We start from the raw sequence: 16,039 nt of genomic DNA on the forward strand, positions 1-16,039 counted from the left end.
AGATATATGTTGTATATGTGTGATATGTCTGTACAGCACGATCCGAGACAGTCCTGGGGAGCGGTTAGCCAGAGGGTCACAATGGGGTTAAGATTCGGACTCGGGGCGAGTTGAGGGGTAATTCGGGTATTAGATGAGTTATGGGATTATCGGGACATAGAAATAAATATTTGGAGATATATTTGAGGATAGAATGTCTAGGCGGGAATATTTGGGGAATTTACCATTTTTGCCCTCGGGGACGTTTTGGTATCCCGAGCCTTGAGGTAACCCTTTAGATTTAAGTTAAATAAAACAAAAAGGGGAAACTGTGTAGAAACCTTGGGAAACCGACCCACACTTTCCTAGAACTGAAGATAGCTTTTGCTTTCTTTCTCTCACTCTCTAAGGCAAAACTCAAGAAGAAACTCAAAGGGAATTCTTGGTGCAAGCTAGCATAAGCAAGGGATTCAGCTGTGTTAACTTAGAAGCTTAAGGCTTGAGGATTAAGGTTCAACATCAAGGGTTTAAATTCAGCAAGAGGTAAGCTTTTCCATGGAAGTTATATTCAAGTTTCAGCTGTGTTTTCAAGCTTTGCATGTGGGTAGAATCTAGGCTGTTTTTGGGTGTTCTAGTTGTATTTTGGAGTGGATTTCTGTTGGGTTTTGGTGTTGAAATTGAGCTGTAATGATGGTGTTATTAACTAGGATTGTTAGCTTGGTCTTGGTGGGTATTGGCTTGAAGAAAGGATAGAAAACTGGTGTAGAAATATGGGTTCGCTGTGGAGCGCCGCGGCCCTAGGAGGGGTGTGCCGCGGCCCGCGTGCGCGCGCGGGAGAATTCATGCGCGTCGCGGTGCCTGGTGGGCGCGCCGCGGCCCGTGTGGGGGTCAGTGGAGAGCTAGCCTCTGTTTTGAGGCTAACCGCAGCTCTAGTGGGTGGGGCCGCGGCCCTTAGTGTCAGTTTGGGTTTTTAAGGTATTTTAGACTCGGGAACTTAAGGGGTAAGGCTCGGGATGGATTCTATCACCCGGATTGATAGAATTCAAGGTTCCGGAGGTAGGATTATGGCTCGAAGTTATTTAGTGGATTAGAATTTGATGGATGGACATTATTAATGTGTTGTGACTAGGGTTTCGGCGATGCTCGCATTAGAGGGTTGTGCTCGGGGCATCGGTGCTCAGAATGCTCGGCACTCAGGTAAGAAAACCCTTGTTTCCATAGAGCTTGTGTGCAGGGCTGAGCCCAATGTGTTGAATGGAAATAATATGCAGCGCCGAGCCCTATATGCTAGAATTGCAGAGCATAGCTCTTTATCTGTTTATGCTTGAATTCTGTATTTGTTATTATATCGTGTATGGTATTATGTGTGTGATTGGCAAGAGCTGGGAACAGTGTAGACCGGGAACGGCGTGGGGCCGGGAATGACATCAGGCACGTTGAGTGCAAGGCCAAGAACGGCAAAAGGCCGGGAGCGGCGTTGAGCACATGGGGTGCGAGTTGCCAGGGCGAGTCCCTAACAGGATACCTGGGATATCCTTGCGGCGTGGTCCGCGAACCCAGGGCTTGGTAAACGCCTGGGACGGCTAGGCCGTATGTGTTTAGCCATTGGTGGCCTGATTATATGTTTGACTTGTGTATTACATATGTTATCTGTTATGGGTTTTCTTGCTGGGCTTCGGCTCACAGATGCTCTGTGGTGCAGGTAAGGGTAAAGAGAAGATCAACCAACCATGAGTACAGCTGGCGTGAAGTGGCGTGTACATGTCCAGCCAGCCTGGCTGCCACAGCTAGGGGAATTTGGGAGACGCTTGTAAATGAACTTAGATTTTGTCGATTAGTCGACTCTGATCAGTTTTGTGTTGTAAATATTTTCTAAACTATGTTTTGGAATCCCAGGTGTAAACTTTTATGATTTGCTATAAAAACTACTTTCTCTAATGTTTTTCTTTTAATTATGGCTTAGTTACGCGGTTTGACTTAAAACCTCGATTAGCGAGTTGAAAGCACGATTTTAAACTCACCTAGTAACGGCTCTAAGGTAGTAGGGTGTTACAACTTGGTATCATAGCGAGCCAAGGTTATTGGTTCTGGAGATTGACCGAACATGTACACACGCAGTCAGTGACAGGCTTAACTCAGGGTTGGTTGGTAAGATTGGTTGGTATGGTTGAATATGTGTTTAAATGGCCTCTATGCCTGTTTATTTTGTATAGAGCATGATGAATTAGTTAACATATGCATGATGTTAGGACATGGGCCGTTGTGTGTTATATGTTATATGAGTTGTTTTGTGTGGATTACTGATGTGCCTGGGAGGTGGTTTTGGATGTCGTTATCATGCCTAATGAGCGGCGTCGTTGGTTGCAGGCATATTTGTTGAGATGCCTCGTCAATCAGCTAGACTCCGCGGCAGTAGGGCCGAGGATGACAATCAGGGTCAGGACCCTCCACCTGCCCCATAGAACTGGCAACAGATATTGGCCGAAATGGAGGCCAGACTGCAGAGAACAGAGGTAGAGCTACGACAGATGAGGCAGCAAGCCTCGCCTCAGGTTACTGGGTTGCCAATGCAGCAGGCTGCAGTGCCAGTGCCTGTACAGTCCACTTTGGAGAATAGGTTGGAACCTTTGTATGAAAGATTCAGGAAGCAGCAACCTCCTACCTTTGAGGGTGGTTCGGACCCACTGCTGGCGGAGCAGTGGACGAACCTGATTTCCTTGATCTTGGGACGTGGTAAGTCAGCGGAGAAATGTCGCAGTCATGACATGGGAGGAATTTAAGGGTGTCTTCAATGAGAAATACTACAGTGTGGCAGTACGAGTTGCGAAGGTTGATGAGTTTATCAACCTGACTCAGAATCGATCGACAGTAACAGAGTATGCTATAAAGTTTGATAGATTGGCGAAGTTTGCGCTAGATCTAGTGCCGACAGATGCGGCCAGGAGGGATAGGTTCGTGCGGGGGTTGAACGTTATGATTGCCCGCGATGTGAATATTACCTTGGATCTGGCGACTACCACTTATGGCCAAGCGGTGGATAAGGCCCTTACTGTAGAGAGGGCTGAGGATCAGATATGGAAGGACAGCACTGTTAGGCGCGATGCCAGGAGGACGGTGCCTCCTTTTGTTGGGTTCAATCGGGGCAGTGGGCCCAGTGAGCAGAAAAGAAGAGTTCCAGATTCATTTACTCCTCCTGGTTCTGATAGGAGAGTGCGAGGTGCTACCACTGGCCGACAGGGTGGCGGTGATAATTGGAGGAGTTTCCCTATGTGTCCACGGTGCAGGCGTTGACACCAGGGTGAGTGCAGGATCAGAGCCTGCTTTGCTTGTGGGAGTGCCAACCATTTGAAGAGGGATTGCCCTCAAGTTAAGAAGGAGGAGCAGAAGCAGAGTGACAGTCTTGCTCCTGCCAGGGTATTCACTTTGACACAGACTGAGGTGGAGGCTAGCCCCTCAGTGGTGACAGGTCAGATCTCTAGCGCTAGTTCTTTGTATACTGCATTGTTTGATTCAGGGGCTACCCGTTCATTTGTATCTGCTAGGGTGATAGATCAGCTTTGTAGACCTAGTGGTGTGTATGCTAGGGGATTTCAGACTTTGTTACCAACAGGAGAATTGGTAGTCTCTAGGAAGTGGATTAGGGCATTGCCAGTGGAGGTAGATGGTAGGGAATTGTTTGTTGATTTGATTGAGCTAGAGATGAATGATTTTGACATGATCCTGGGGATGGACTGGTTATCCAAGTATGGGGCAACGATAGACTGCAGGCGCAGAATGGTGACTTTTGAACCAGAAGGGGAGGTACCCTTTGTGTTTGTGGGGACAGTTGGTGTACCGCGTGTACCAATGATTTCAGCCTTACAGGCTAGGGACCTGATGCAGGAAGGTTGCATAGGATTCCTGGCAAGCGTTGTGGATACTTCTAGGGTGGTGTCGGTTGGACCGGGTGAGACAAGGGTGGTGTGTGAGTTTCCGGAGTTGTTTCCAGCGGACTTGCCAGGGTTGCCGCCTCAGAGGGAGATTGACTTTGTTATAGAATTGATACCAGGAGCGAAGCTAGTATCTAGGACACCTTATAGAATGGCCCCGGCAGAATTAAAAGAGTTGAAGATTCAGTTGTAGGAGTTACTTGATTTGGGGTTCATTAGACCGAGTTTCTCGCCGTGGGGTGCTCCAGTGTTGTTCGTTAAGAAGAAGGATGGTTCCCTCAGAATGTCTATTGACTGCAGAGAGCTGAACAAGTTAACCATTAAGAATAAGTATCCATTGCCTAGGATTGATGATTTGTTTGATCAGCTACAAGGAAGAACAGTGTTTTCCAAGATAGATCTCCGATCAGGATACCATCAATTAAGGATTGTAGTGGACAAAATCTGTATACTTGATAAATAATAGTCCAACAAGCAGTCAGTCAGCCCAATAAGCTATCTAACTAGCCAATAAGGCCCAAAGCCCATGTAAAATAGGCTCGCATATACAAAGTAACATCCAAATACCCAAAACCATACCCGGACTCGAATTCGGATACACTCAGTCAGCCAGGGACCTTGAAACAGTCAAGGCTCCCATCACGTTCGCCAAGAATCTCGGAACGAAACCACTTGGAGCGAGTCAAACGTATCAGAAAGACGGAGGAGGACGGAACGAGAAGGAGGACAATAAATAAGACCATCAGATGTTGAGAAAAGGCATGAGATAATCACTGAACTTTCTTTACTCTCTAATTGAAACGAAGGCTACTCTATTTCTGAGCAATCCAGTCAAGCAAGACTAATTAGTCAGTCTGATTGGACCTGACCTTGTCGCTTGACCCCTCCGTCATCGCCACCGTCACTCTGACCATTTTACGACTCCTCCATCCATCATTATTTCGATTATTTATATCTTAATTTTATTGCTTTCTATTAGCTCTCATTACAACCTGACTGACTTGAGCGTCGGAGTCCCTTTGGCTGACACCCCACCGGTGCTCCCAATTGAACTCTCGTCTCTCTTCTCTTTGTTCTTGGCAGGTTGCTGGTGCCCATCTAATCAATTGTAGGAAATCACCTCTACAATTTGGCGCCCACCGTGGGGCCCTAGCAATCAGACGATCGACAAAGAGATCAAGAAGTTCACTTGAGAGCCATGTCAGACGTGACTGAGACACCCGATCTGTCTGCTCAACTCGCTGCTCTTACTGCCCAGATGAATGAAGAATGCGAGAAAATGAGGAGGCTCGAAGCTGAGAATGCTGACCTGCTCATACGAGTGGAGGCCATGTCCTCTCAAGCCACCGAGGCTCAGCCATCTCGCTTCCGAGGCCAAGTCAGACCTATGCAACCTCTGGGAGACCTCACTCCTATCTTTAACAGTGATGGACCGAATCAGACAGTTCCATCACCCTCGGTAAGGAATTATCAAACTCCACCCACCATGTCTAACATTCAAAATTATGTTGTCAATACAGGCGAACAGGTAACCATGACTGAACATGGACATTCATCTGCACCCGGATCACAGCAGATCTCGGGAGCCAGTCAGCCAGCCACTGGACCCGAACAGCAACAGATTCTAGGAGCCAGTCAGCCAGCCACTGGACCCGGACAGCAACATATCCCAGGAGCCAGTCAGCCAGCCACTGGACCCGGACAGCAGCAGGTTCCAAGTGCTAGTCAGCCTACCATTGGAGCCAGCCAGATCATCATTGGAGCTGGTCAGAATATACCTGAGCAGTAGGCAATCGGATTAAATCACCCAGTCATGAGCGAGCCAATCCGCCAAGCAACCACAAGCTCATTTCCAATCCAAGATCCTGAGTTGGCTCGAAAGTTAGCTGAGATGGAGGCGCTCATTCAACGGATTCCTGGGATGCCGGCTCCGATTAAGAAGAGTGCAGCAAGCTGTTATGCAGACTCTCCATTCGTAGACGACATTGCACTAGTGGAAATGCCAAAGAAGTTCAACTTCCCAAATATGAAGATGTTTGACGGGACGTCTGACCCGGATGATCACATCGCACAGTATAGGCAGAGGATGTTCACCGTTGCCATCCCACGCGATATGAGGGAAGCATGCATGTGTAAGGGGTTTGGTTCTAGTCTGATTGGACCAGCCCTCCAGTGGTATACTAATTTACCTAATAATTCTATTTCTACTTTTGCACAATTGACTGACACTTTTGTTGAGCAGTTTGCTAGTAGCAGGAAACTTGAAAAGTCTGCAGAAGACCTCTACATCATAGTTCAACGACGGGGTGAGCCTTTACGAGAGTACGTAGGCCGCTTCAACAAAGAAAAGGTTTCTATAACCCATTGTAATCAGGACACAGCCATCTCAGCCTTCCGCAAGGGACTCCGGTACGACTCAGACCTATACAAAGAACTTACCAAGTACCCTTGCAAGACGATGGAAGACGTTCTCGCCAAAGCCTAGGCACAGATCAAGTGGGAGGAGGATGAAGCTAACTATTATCACTCTTCTCCGAGGAAAGACACTCGAAGAGACTCAAGGGCAGGCAGACGGCAGAGTGATAGATGATCCGAGCCATACCTATATCCCAACAGATCAGAGAACAGAAGGAGGGAGTACAACCGGTCGTCCGAGACACGTCTGCGAGATGGACCAAAGATACCAGAATACAATCTCTCAATTTCACCAGTCGAAGTCGTTGGCGTACTGAAAGGACTCGGAGACAAAGTGAAATGGCCAGAAAGGATGAGGACTCCGTCTAACCAACGAGACAAAGCAAAATGGTGTGAATTCCACAATGACCACGGTCACCGAACGGATGAGTGCATTGCCTTAAAACTCGAAGTATCCAACCTGTTAAAACGTGGTCACCTGACTGACTTACTTACAGACAAAGGCAAAAGAACATTCCAGCAGGAGGCAGACAGGTCAGTCGTCCGAAGAGAAGTAACCCCGCCGAAGCCACCTACTCATGAACGGACGGTGAACGTAATAACTGGTGGCTCTGAGGTAAGCGGAGTCACCCATTCAGCAGCCAAAAGACATGCCAGGCAGACCAACTGGGTCAAAGGAGAGTCCAGCGAGACAGAGAAGAATACCATCAACCTACCAGCTCAAACCATCAGTTTCTCAACAACAGAGTCAACCAGACTCCTCAACCCACATCATGATGCTCTTGTCATTGCACTTTACATTGCTAATTGTCTTACTAAACGTATACTTATTGATAATGGTAGTTCAGCTAACATTTTATTTTTTAAGTGCTCTCAGGGAAATGGGGATAGATGAATCAAAGATTATAAAGAAGACTACAATCCTCATCAGTTTTAGTGGAGAACAAAAGAATACACTAGGAGAGATTGAGCTACCTGTCTATGCCGAAGGAGTCAATCTATGCACAAGATTCCTGGTAGTAGACTCTCCGTCTGCTTACAACGTGATACTGGGTCGACCATGGATACATGAAATGGAGGCAGTCCCTTCAACATACCACCAAGTCCTAAGGTTCCCAACTAAGTGGGGAGTAAAAGAAATTAAAGGCCAACAGAAAGATTCGAGAGCGTGTTACCAGACTACCATGAAGGCCAAACCCGCTCAGTTATAGCAATTACAGGAAGACAGACTGACTGACTCCCAGATGAACCAACCAGACATGGAGGAGTTGGACGAAGTCCAGATACATCTGGACTTTCCAGATCACAAAGTCCAAATCGGATCATGATTGGATCCTGACATCAGAACTAAACTCATTGATTTTTTATCTACCCATTATGATTGTTTTGCTTGGTCCCATGCGGACATGACTGGAATTGACCCCGAAATAATTGTCCATAAATTGCAGGTTGATCCAGACTACCCACCAAGGAAGCAAAAAAGAAGAAAATTTGCCCCTGAAAGGAACAAAGCCATTAACGAAGAAGTTCAAAAGCTTATTGATAATGGGTTCGTGAGGGAGGTGCATTATTCCGACTGGTTGGCTAACGTAGTCATCGTGAAAAAAAAGAATGGCAAATGGCGAGTTTGCATTGACTTCACAGACCTCAACAAGGCGTGTCCAAAAGACTCATCCCCATTACCACACATAGACATGCTAGTAGACGCCATAGTCGGTCATGAACTCCTAAGCTTCATGGACGCATACTCAGGATACAACCAGATCCTGATGCATCCAGACGACCAGGAAAAGATAGCCTTCATGACCAACTTAGGCATATTCTGCTACAAGGTCATGCCATTCGGATTGAAGAACGCAGGAGCAACATATCAGAGACTAGTCAACAAGATGTTTGCCGGATTACTGGGGAAGACGATGGAAGTCTACATTGACGACATGCTCGTCAAATCCCTCATTGCAAAGGACCATATCAGCCATTTAAAACAATCTTTTGACATTCTCAGGAAATATAATATGAAATTGAATCCAACTAAATGTTCTTTTGGTGTGACTGCAGGAAAGTTCCTTGGGTACCTAGTAACCCAAAGGGGAATCGAGGCCAACCCAGCACAGATAGAGTCAATCCAAAGGATTCCTTCCCCAATGTGCATAAAAGACGTACAGAAACTAACTGGACGCATTGCAGCACTCAGCCGATTCATCTCAAAGTCTTCAGAACGATGTCACCTCTTCTTCAACACACTAAGGAAATCAAAAACCTTCGAGTGGACAGCTGAATGTGAAGAGGCACTGGGCCAGCTAAAATAGTACCTGACCAGCCCGCCTCTCCTCTCAAAGCCAAAAGACAATGAGACATTATTCATCTATCTAGCAGTATCCGAGACGGCAGTTAGCGCAGTCCTAGTCCGGGAAGAGGAAGGCAAGCAGTCTCCAGTCTACTATGTAAGCAAAGCTTTGCTTAATGCAGAAACCCGATATAGCTAGCTGGAGAAGCTTGCACTAGCACTCATCCACGCAGCAAGGAAGCTACGCCCATACTTCCAGTGCCATCCAATAACGGTCTTGACCACCTTCCCACTCAAAACAATCCTCCATAAACCAGAACTGTCAGGCAGACTGACCAAGTGGGCGGTAGAGCTCAGCGAGTACGAAGTAACATACAAGCCACGAACTTCCCTCAAATCTCAGGTATTAGCTGACTTCATTGCAGATTTTACACGTAACATGCATGTGCAGGCAGAAAAAGAACTTTGTTGTCTGACCGAGGGACAGTCAGTCGGAATCTGGAAGTTGCAAGTAGACGGCTCAAGTAACACCAGAGGAAGTGGACTCGGACTCGTCCTGACTTCACCCCAAGGTGACGTAATCGAACAAGCAGTCCGATGCGGGTTCAAAGCTACCAACAATGAAGCTGAATACAAAGCAATGATAGCAGGACTCGGACTAGCCAAAGACATGGGAGTAAAAAAGATCGTGGTCTTCAGTGATTCTCAATTGGTAGTCAACCAAATGCAAGGTAGCTATCAGGCCCGGGATAACAAAATGATAGCCTACCTCAACAAGACTAAAGAGTTGCAGTCAGTCTTCGACGAGTTCACTATCAACCAAGTACCAAGAGGGGAGAACAGTCATGCAGATGCATTAGCAAACCTTGGATCCTCCATCCAGACAACCGACCCTAAGACAATACCTGTAGTATATCTCCAATGGCCAGCTGTCTGGAAAGATGAAGAAGAGCAAGTTAATGACATCTCCAACAACCGAACATGGATGACTCCAATAGTTTAGTACTTAGAACAGGACATACTTCCCGAAGATAAGAACGAAGCACGTCGGGTCAAGGCTCAGTCAGCCCGCTTCACTATTATACAAGGTAAACTCTATAAATGTTCATTTTCTGGTCCATATTTGAAATGCATTAACCCTGCAGAGGCCAAATACGTACTGGCTGAGTTGCATGAAGGAGAGTGCGGCAACCACTCTGGAGGACGAAGCTTGGCGCACCGTGCCCTAACACAAGGCTACTACTGGCCAACCATGCAAGTTGATTCCTCTGACTATGCAAGACGATGCGACAAATGCCAACGGTTCGCTCAGATATCCCACCAACCTCCGGAGCGTCTCATCTCAATCACATCCCCTTGGCCATTCATGAAATGGGGGATGGATATAGTAGGCAAGCTTCCAACCGCACCAGGACAGAAAATGTACATGCTTGCAGTGACCGACTACTTCAGCAAGTGGATCGAAGCAGACTTATTCCACCAAGTCCGAGACAAAGAAGTAAAGGGTTTCATTTGGAAGAATGTGATCTGTAGGTACGGAGTACCAAAAGAAATTGTGACAGACAATGGCTCTCAATTCATCAGTTTCGACTTCCAAGACTTCTGCAAATTCTGGAACATCAAGCTCAGCTTCTCCACACCAAGGTATCCCCAAGCAAATGGACAAGCAGAGTCATCCAACAAGACCATCATGAACAACATCAAGAAGCGCCTTGAAAAAGCTAAGGGAAGATGGGCTGACGAGTTGCCGGGAGTCCTATGGTCCTATCGAACCACAACCAGGACTGCGACAGGGGAGACACCATTCTCATTAGCTTACGGGATGGAGGCAGTCATCCCTACTGAGAGCGAAGTTTCGACAGCCAGATATAAGCTGACTACAGACGAAGAAAATTGGGAAAACATGTGCCATGAACTCGACACCATCGACGAAAGAAGGGACAAAGCACTCTTAAGAGTCTCGGCCTATCAACAGAGCATAGCCAGACATTACAACAAGAACATCCGCACTCGGACATTCAAAGTAGGAGATTGGGTTTTACGAAGAGTCTTCCAGAACACTAGGGAAGCTGGAGCAGGTAAGCTCGCCCCGACATGGGAAGGTCCCTACCTCATCACAAGGTAGTCGGATATGGATCATACAAGCTACAAACAAAGGAGGGACGCGATATCAACAACAGCTGGAATGCTATCCACTTGAGATTGTATCACTCTTAACTTAACCTAGTCTACTTTCATTTTCTTTCATCAGTAATCTCACAAGATCTTCATTCGAGCAACATACTGACACTGTAATGCAGGAAGTGTCAGAACTACATTTGGGCTTGATCCCTGCAAAGGGTATGTAGGCAGCTCCACGGAGCGCAGCCCCCTATCACAACCATTTTTTTTCTTCACATATACTACGAACAGTTCAATAACAAATCTAAGTATAAATTGACTAAGTAACTTCATACTTAGATTGGGGGAATAAGACACTAATACTCCATATGTCATTCAGCCAACCGGCATTCGATACAAAACTACATAAGAAAAAGTTCATATAACAACTAACACAAGCTACAACCAGCCAGAATACAACAAAACTAGGCCAGTTAGATCAGGATACAATACTACATAAGAAAAAGTTCATACAACAACTAGAAAAGGCGAGACAAACTCAGTCATCCCACGACAGTGAACACGAATAGAAGAGGAATCAGTCATCCACAACCAGATCATTAGTAGTCATGATGCCAAAAGAAGTGACTAACTCTTCGGCCCGGGTTGTCTCTTCAGCTCTCATCTTCTCCAATTCCTCAAGATCAGCTATGTATTTAGGAACATCCCAACTATCAGCCTTACCATCCCAAAACTCACTAGCCATTACGCCACGGCATTGGATCTCAGCCTGCAACCCAATGCTAACATCCGATTCTCCAACGAAGCAACCTCAGCTTTCAAAACATCAACTTGACCAAGAGTCACTCTCAGCTTCTCGACATCAGCTTCCTTGGATTCTAGTTAAGTCTTTAAGTCAGCTATAAGTTGATCAGACTCCTTCTTGGAATCTTTCAGCCGACCAACTTCACCCCGAAGATCATTTCTTTGACTCCTTACTTCCTTCAGAGTTGCCATTAAGGACTTGATTTTCTTCTTCAGCCAAATGACCCCTTGCAAACCCTGACACATAAAAAAAAATGTAAGACAACACAAGAAATTAGCTAGTCGGCACAAACAAAACTAAATGAAATCTTCGTACCTGGAACAAATGGGAAACAGTGGTATCAATTGACCCATCCGTACCAACTTGCTCCATTCTGTGATCATCTTCGGGCCACAACAGCTTATCAATCTCTCCTAAGTGAGGCCCAATCTCACTATAAGCAGCAGCATTGGAGGGGAACGAAAGGGCAACGGTGTCGCTACATGGGTCGGAAGAATCATCCTGCACAGCCTTCTTCTTTTTTCTCATCTGACTCCGCGTCAAAACAGGAGGATCAGCAGGAGGCACGACAACCTCTCTATCGACTTCTGAGCTCCCAACGGACGATTTCTTTGCTTGACGTAAACGTTCCAAGGCATTGGAACTGGTTAGAGGAAGTGTAAAGGGTCGGGACATAGCTACGTCTGCAAACAACCGCTCACTTGTCATCAATTCAGTCAACAAATTGGGAGTATATCCCAAGACTTCTAAACTTCTCTTAATAAACACAATACGAGGATTATCAGGACTCTGTAGAAGAGGAATACCTTCAGGGAGTTGTTCAACAGAGCGCCACAAAGAACTCTGACGGAGACTTGATTCAGACAACAAATCACTCCACTCATGCTCCTCCTCAGGAATAGAAAGAATACTCTTAAGCCGACCAGAAGACTCCCTCGAATCCCAAAGGTACTCAACTCGAAGCCTACCTGCAAGATAATAGAAGCATCAGTACACAAGATAAAATAATAAATAAATACATTAAAATAGAAGCAACAACAAGTACATGCAAAGAAACGGATTAGTAGGCAAGCATTAAAGACTCACATGCAGGAGACCATGAACAAAGTATCCTACTATCAGCAGGCAACCCCAACGAGACGAAAGGGATGAAGAAGTAACGGTCCTTCCACCTCTTATCTCCACTCTTCAAACTAATAATTAGAGGAGGGTCCTTCCCCCTGGCCGTTAACTGGTACCTACCCTTGTCATATAGATGTGCCTTCAAATAGTAAGCTCTCAACAAGTCAGCCACCCCAAGTGTTATGTTGTGCCTTTCACAGAGGACTTCGAGAGACATCAAAATCCGCCATGAATTTGGCATTAGTTGTCCGGGCGAAATCTCGTGGTATTCGCACAACTCAACCACTAATTGGGGGATAGGAAACCGAAACCCTTCCTTGAAGGGAAGTTCATACAGACACACCCAACCAGGTAAGTGCCAGTCAGGCTGCTCTGCCTTAGCAGGAGCATGCAGACTGATGGTATCAGGAATCTCATAATGACGACGAAGATAGGGCAACTCACCTAAACATATCGAAGACCTAGGATTGGAACTAAGCATACTGCCAAAACCCGGCATACCACCATCAATAGGTTCGTTAGAATCTATTCCCCTTCCAGCAACATCATCTAAAGGACGACCCCCCGATTCTACTACTGTAATTCGGTTGCAATCAACCATCTCAGCAGAACTTTGAAAGAGAGAACTAAAATCTTCTTCACTAAATGAACAAGACAGTCGAATGACTGAATCAGCATGACTATCACACCTACTTGTAGACATAATGAGCTGATCACCTAAAGCAAAACAACAGCTAAGCCTTAAGGAACACAAAAAAGACATGAAGAACATTTAGATAGACACGCAATTAAGAGACACTGGAGGAGGACTCATCAATCAGTCAAACGGACTTAACATCAAATACATAAGATAAAACATGGCAAAACAGACTATTATACCAAATAAAATTACAAAGTATTCAGTTAGACAGAAGTCAGCCTATGAGTCTTTACTAATCAGTCAGACAGACCACTCGGCTCAAGGAATCAGAACACATGAATCAGACATAAACAAACCCAAAATGAATAAACAACAAAAATTCAAATTGCCACCATTGCAAACAGATCAAATACAAACGGAAAATCTACAGAATCAAACAAAATTAACAGTTGAATTACCTAACCTAGCACGAATAACACGAAGAACATCCATAAGAACATTCAAAGGAAAAAAGAAGAGAAAAATTACCTCTTGAAAAGCTCTTCTACTCCACACCTTGCACCTCCTCTCCAAGCCTTCCTCAATGAATGCAAGGGTAAAAACAAACTGCCCTTATATAGGCACACAAATCCACCAGATGAGTGCCAAGTGTCATCCATCAGGTGGCCCTATCAAAAAAGGGGATTTTTACTTCCTCTAGGGGAACACTCAAAGTCTCAAAGACAAATGAAGGTTCACATGGAGTAGGCCACTCGGCCAATCCGGCGAAGCACTCAGCCATCCCGGAGGAGCACTCGGCCAACCCGGCAAAGCACTCGGCCATCCCGATGAAGCACTCGGCTCGTGCAGCCCATTCAGTTGGCCAAGCAGCCGGCCATGCCTCAGAGCCACCCCGTGGACCACTCGGCCAGAAGGCCATTCGGCCCAAGCATCCAGTCGGCCCAAACAGTCGGTCGGCTAACCAGGCCCGCGCGCATCCGCAGGCCACTCGGAATGACCGGATGCGTAGGTGCGCATCACTCGGCCGCAAGTAAGCAGCCAGTCGACTCAAGCAGCCGGTCGGCCAACCAGGCCCGCACGCATCCGCAGGCTACTCGGACAGCCGGATGCATAGGTGCTCATCACTTGACCGGATGCGTAGGTGCGCATCACTCGGCCGCAAGTAAGCAGCCAGTCGGCCCAAGCAGCCGATCGGCCAACCAGGCCCGCGCGCATCCGCAGGTCACTCGGACAGCCGGATGCGTAGGTGCCCATCACTCGGCCGGATGCGTAGGAACGCATCACTCGACCGCAAGTAAAATTGAGTATACCTTTCGGTCAGCGAGACCCCTGTGAATAATTTCTGAAAGGGGTAAATTGAGTCAATGCATATTCTAACAATTTTCTCTAACTATTGGGAAGATGGATAAATTCTGATGGAATTAATTTCTTTTTTACTCTTTGATAAAGAATGAATTCTATACCAAAGAGTGAGGGACAAACTGTAGTGGACAAAATCTGTATACTTGATAAATAATAGTCCAACAAGAAGTCAATCAGCCCAATAAGCTATCTAACTAGCCAATAAGGCCCAAAGCCCATGTAAAATAGGCTCGCATATACAAAGTACCATCCAAATACCCAAAACCATACCCGGACCCGAATTCAGATACACTCAGTCAGCCAGGGACCTTGAAACAGTCAAAGCTCCCATCACGTTCGCCAAGAATCTCGAAACGAAACCACTTGGAGCGAGTCAAACGAATCAGAAAGACGGAGGAGGACGGAACGAGAAGGAGGACAATAAATAAGACCATCATATGTTGAGAAAAGGCATGAGATAATCACTGAACTTTCTTTACTCTCTAATTGAAACGAAGGCTACTCTATTTCTGAGCAATCCAGTCAAGCAAGACTAATTAGTCAGTCTGATTGGACCTGACCTTGACGCTTGACCCCTCCGTCATCGCCACCATCACTCTGACCATTTTACGACTCCTCCATCCATCATTATTTCGATTATTTATATCTTAATTTTATTGCTTTCTATTAGCTCTCATTACAACCCGACTGACTTAAGCGTCGGAGTCCCTTTGGCTGACACCCCACCGGTGCTCCCAATTGAACTCTCGTCTCTCTTCTCTTTGTTCTTGGCAGGTTGCTGGTGCCCATCTAATCAATTGTAGGAAATCACCTCTACAAGGATTAAAGAGGAGGACATACCAAAGACCGCTTTCCGAACGAGGTATGGACACTATGAATTCCTGGTTATGTCCTTTGGATTAACCAATGCCCCAGCAGCTTTTATGGACATGATGAATAGGGTTTTCAAGGACTATTTGGACAAGTTTGTGATCGTATTCATTGATGATATCTTGGTGTACTCGCATTCGGAGATGGAGCATGAGCGGCATCTGCGTTTGGTACTACAACGATTGAGGGAGCATAAGTTGTATGCTAAGTTCAGTAAGTGTGAGTTTTGGTTGCCACAAGTTACGTTTCTGGGCCACATTTTCAGTAAGGAGGGGATTCTGGTTGACCCAAGTAAGATTGAGGCGGTCAGAGATTGGCCTAGACCGAGCAATGTTCCTGAGGTGAGAAGCTTTCTGGGTTTGGTAGGGTACTATCGGCGATTTGTTGAGGGGTTCTCCAGAATAGCTACGCCGTTGACAGAGTTGACAAAGAAGAAGACCAGGTATGTCTGGACGGACAGATGTGAGAACAGTTTTAAGGAACTTAAGCGGCGGTTGATTACTGCGCCA

General features: G+C 46.2%; 1 protein-coding gene across 1 annotated transcript; it reads left to right on the forward strand.

The window, feature by feature from the left end:
• Window positions 1–5,721: 5,721 nt before the first annotated feature.
• On the forward strand, window positions 5,722–7,218 carry LOC133800109 (uncharacterized). The gene is made up of 3 exons (XM_062238080.1): window positions 5,722–6,003; window positions 6,151–6,317; window positions 6,525–7,218. The coding sequence occupies exons 1-3, from the start codon at window positions 5,722–5,724 to the stop codon at window positions 7,216–7,218; spliced, it is 1,143 nt and encodes a 380-aa protein (XP_062094064.1).
• Window positions 7,219–16,039: the final 8,821 nt, after the last annotated feature.

Source organism: Humulus lupulus, chromosome 9, assembly GCF_963169125.1.
Source record: "Humulus lupulus chromosome 9, drHumLupu1.1, whole genome shotgun sequence".
In the NCBI taxonomy this organism is placed as follows: Eukaryota; Viridiplantae; Streptophyta; class Magnoliopsida; order Rosales; family Cannabaceae; genus Humulus; species Humulus lupulus.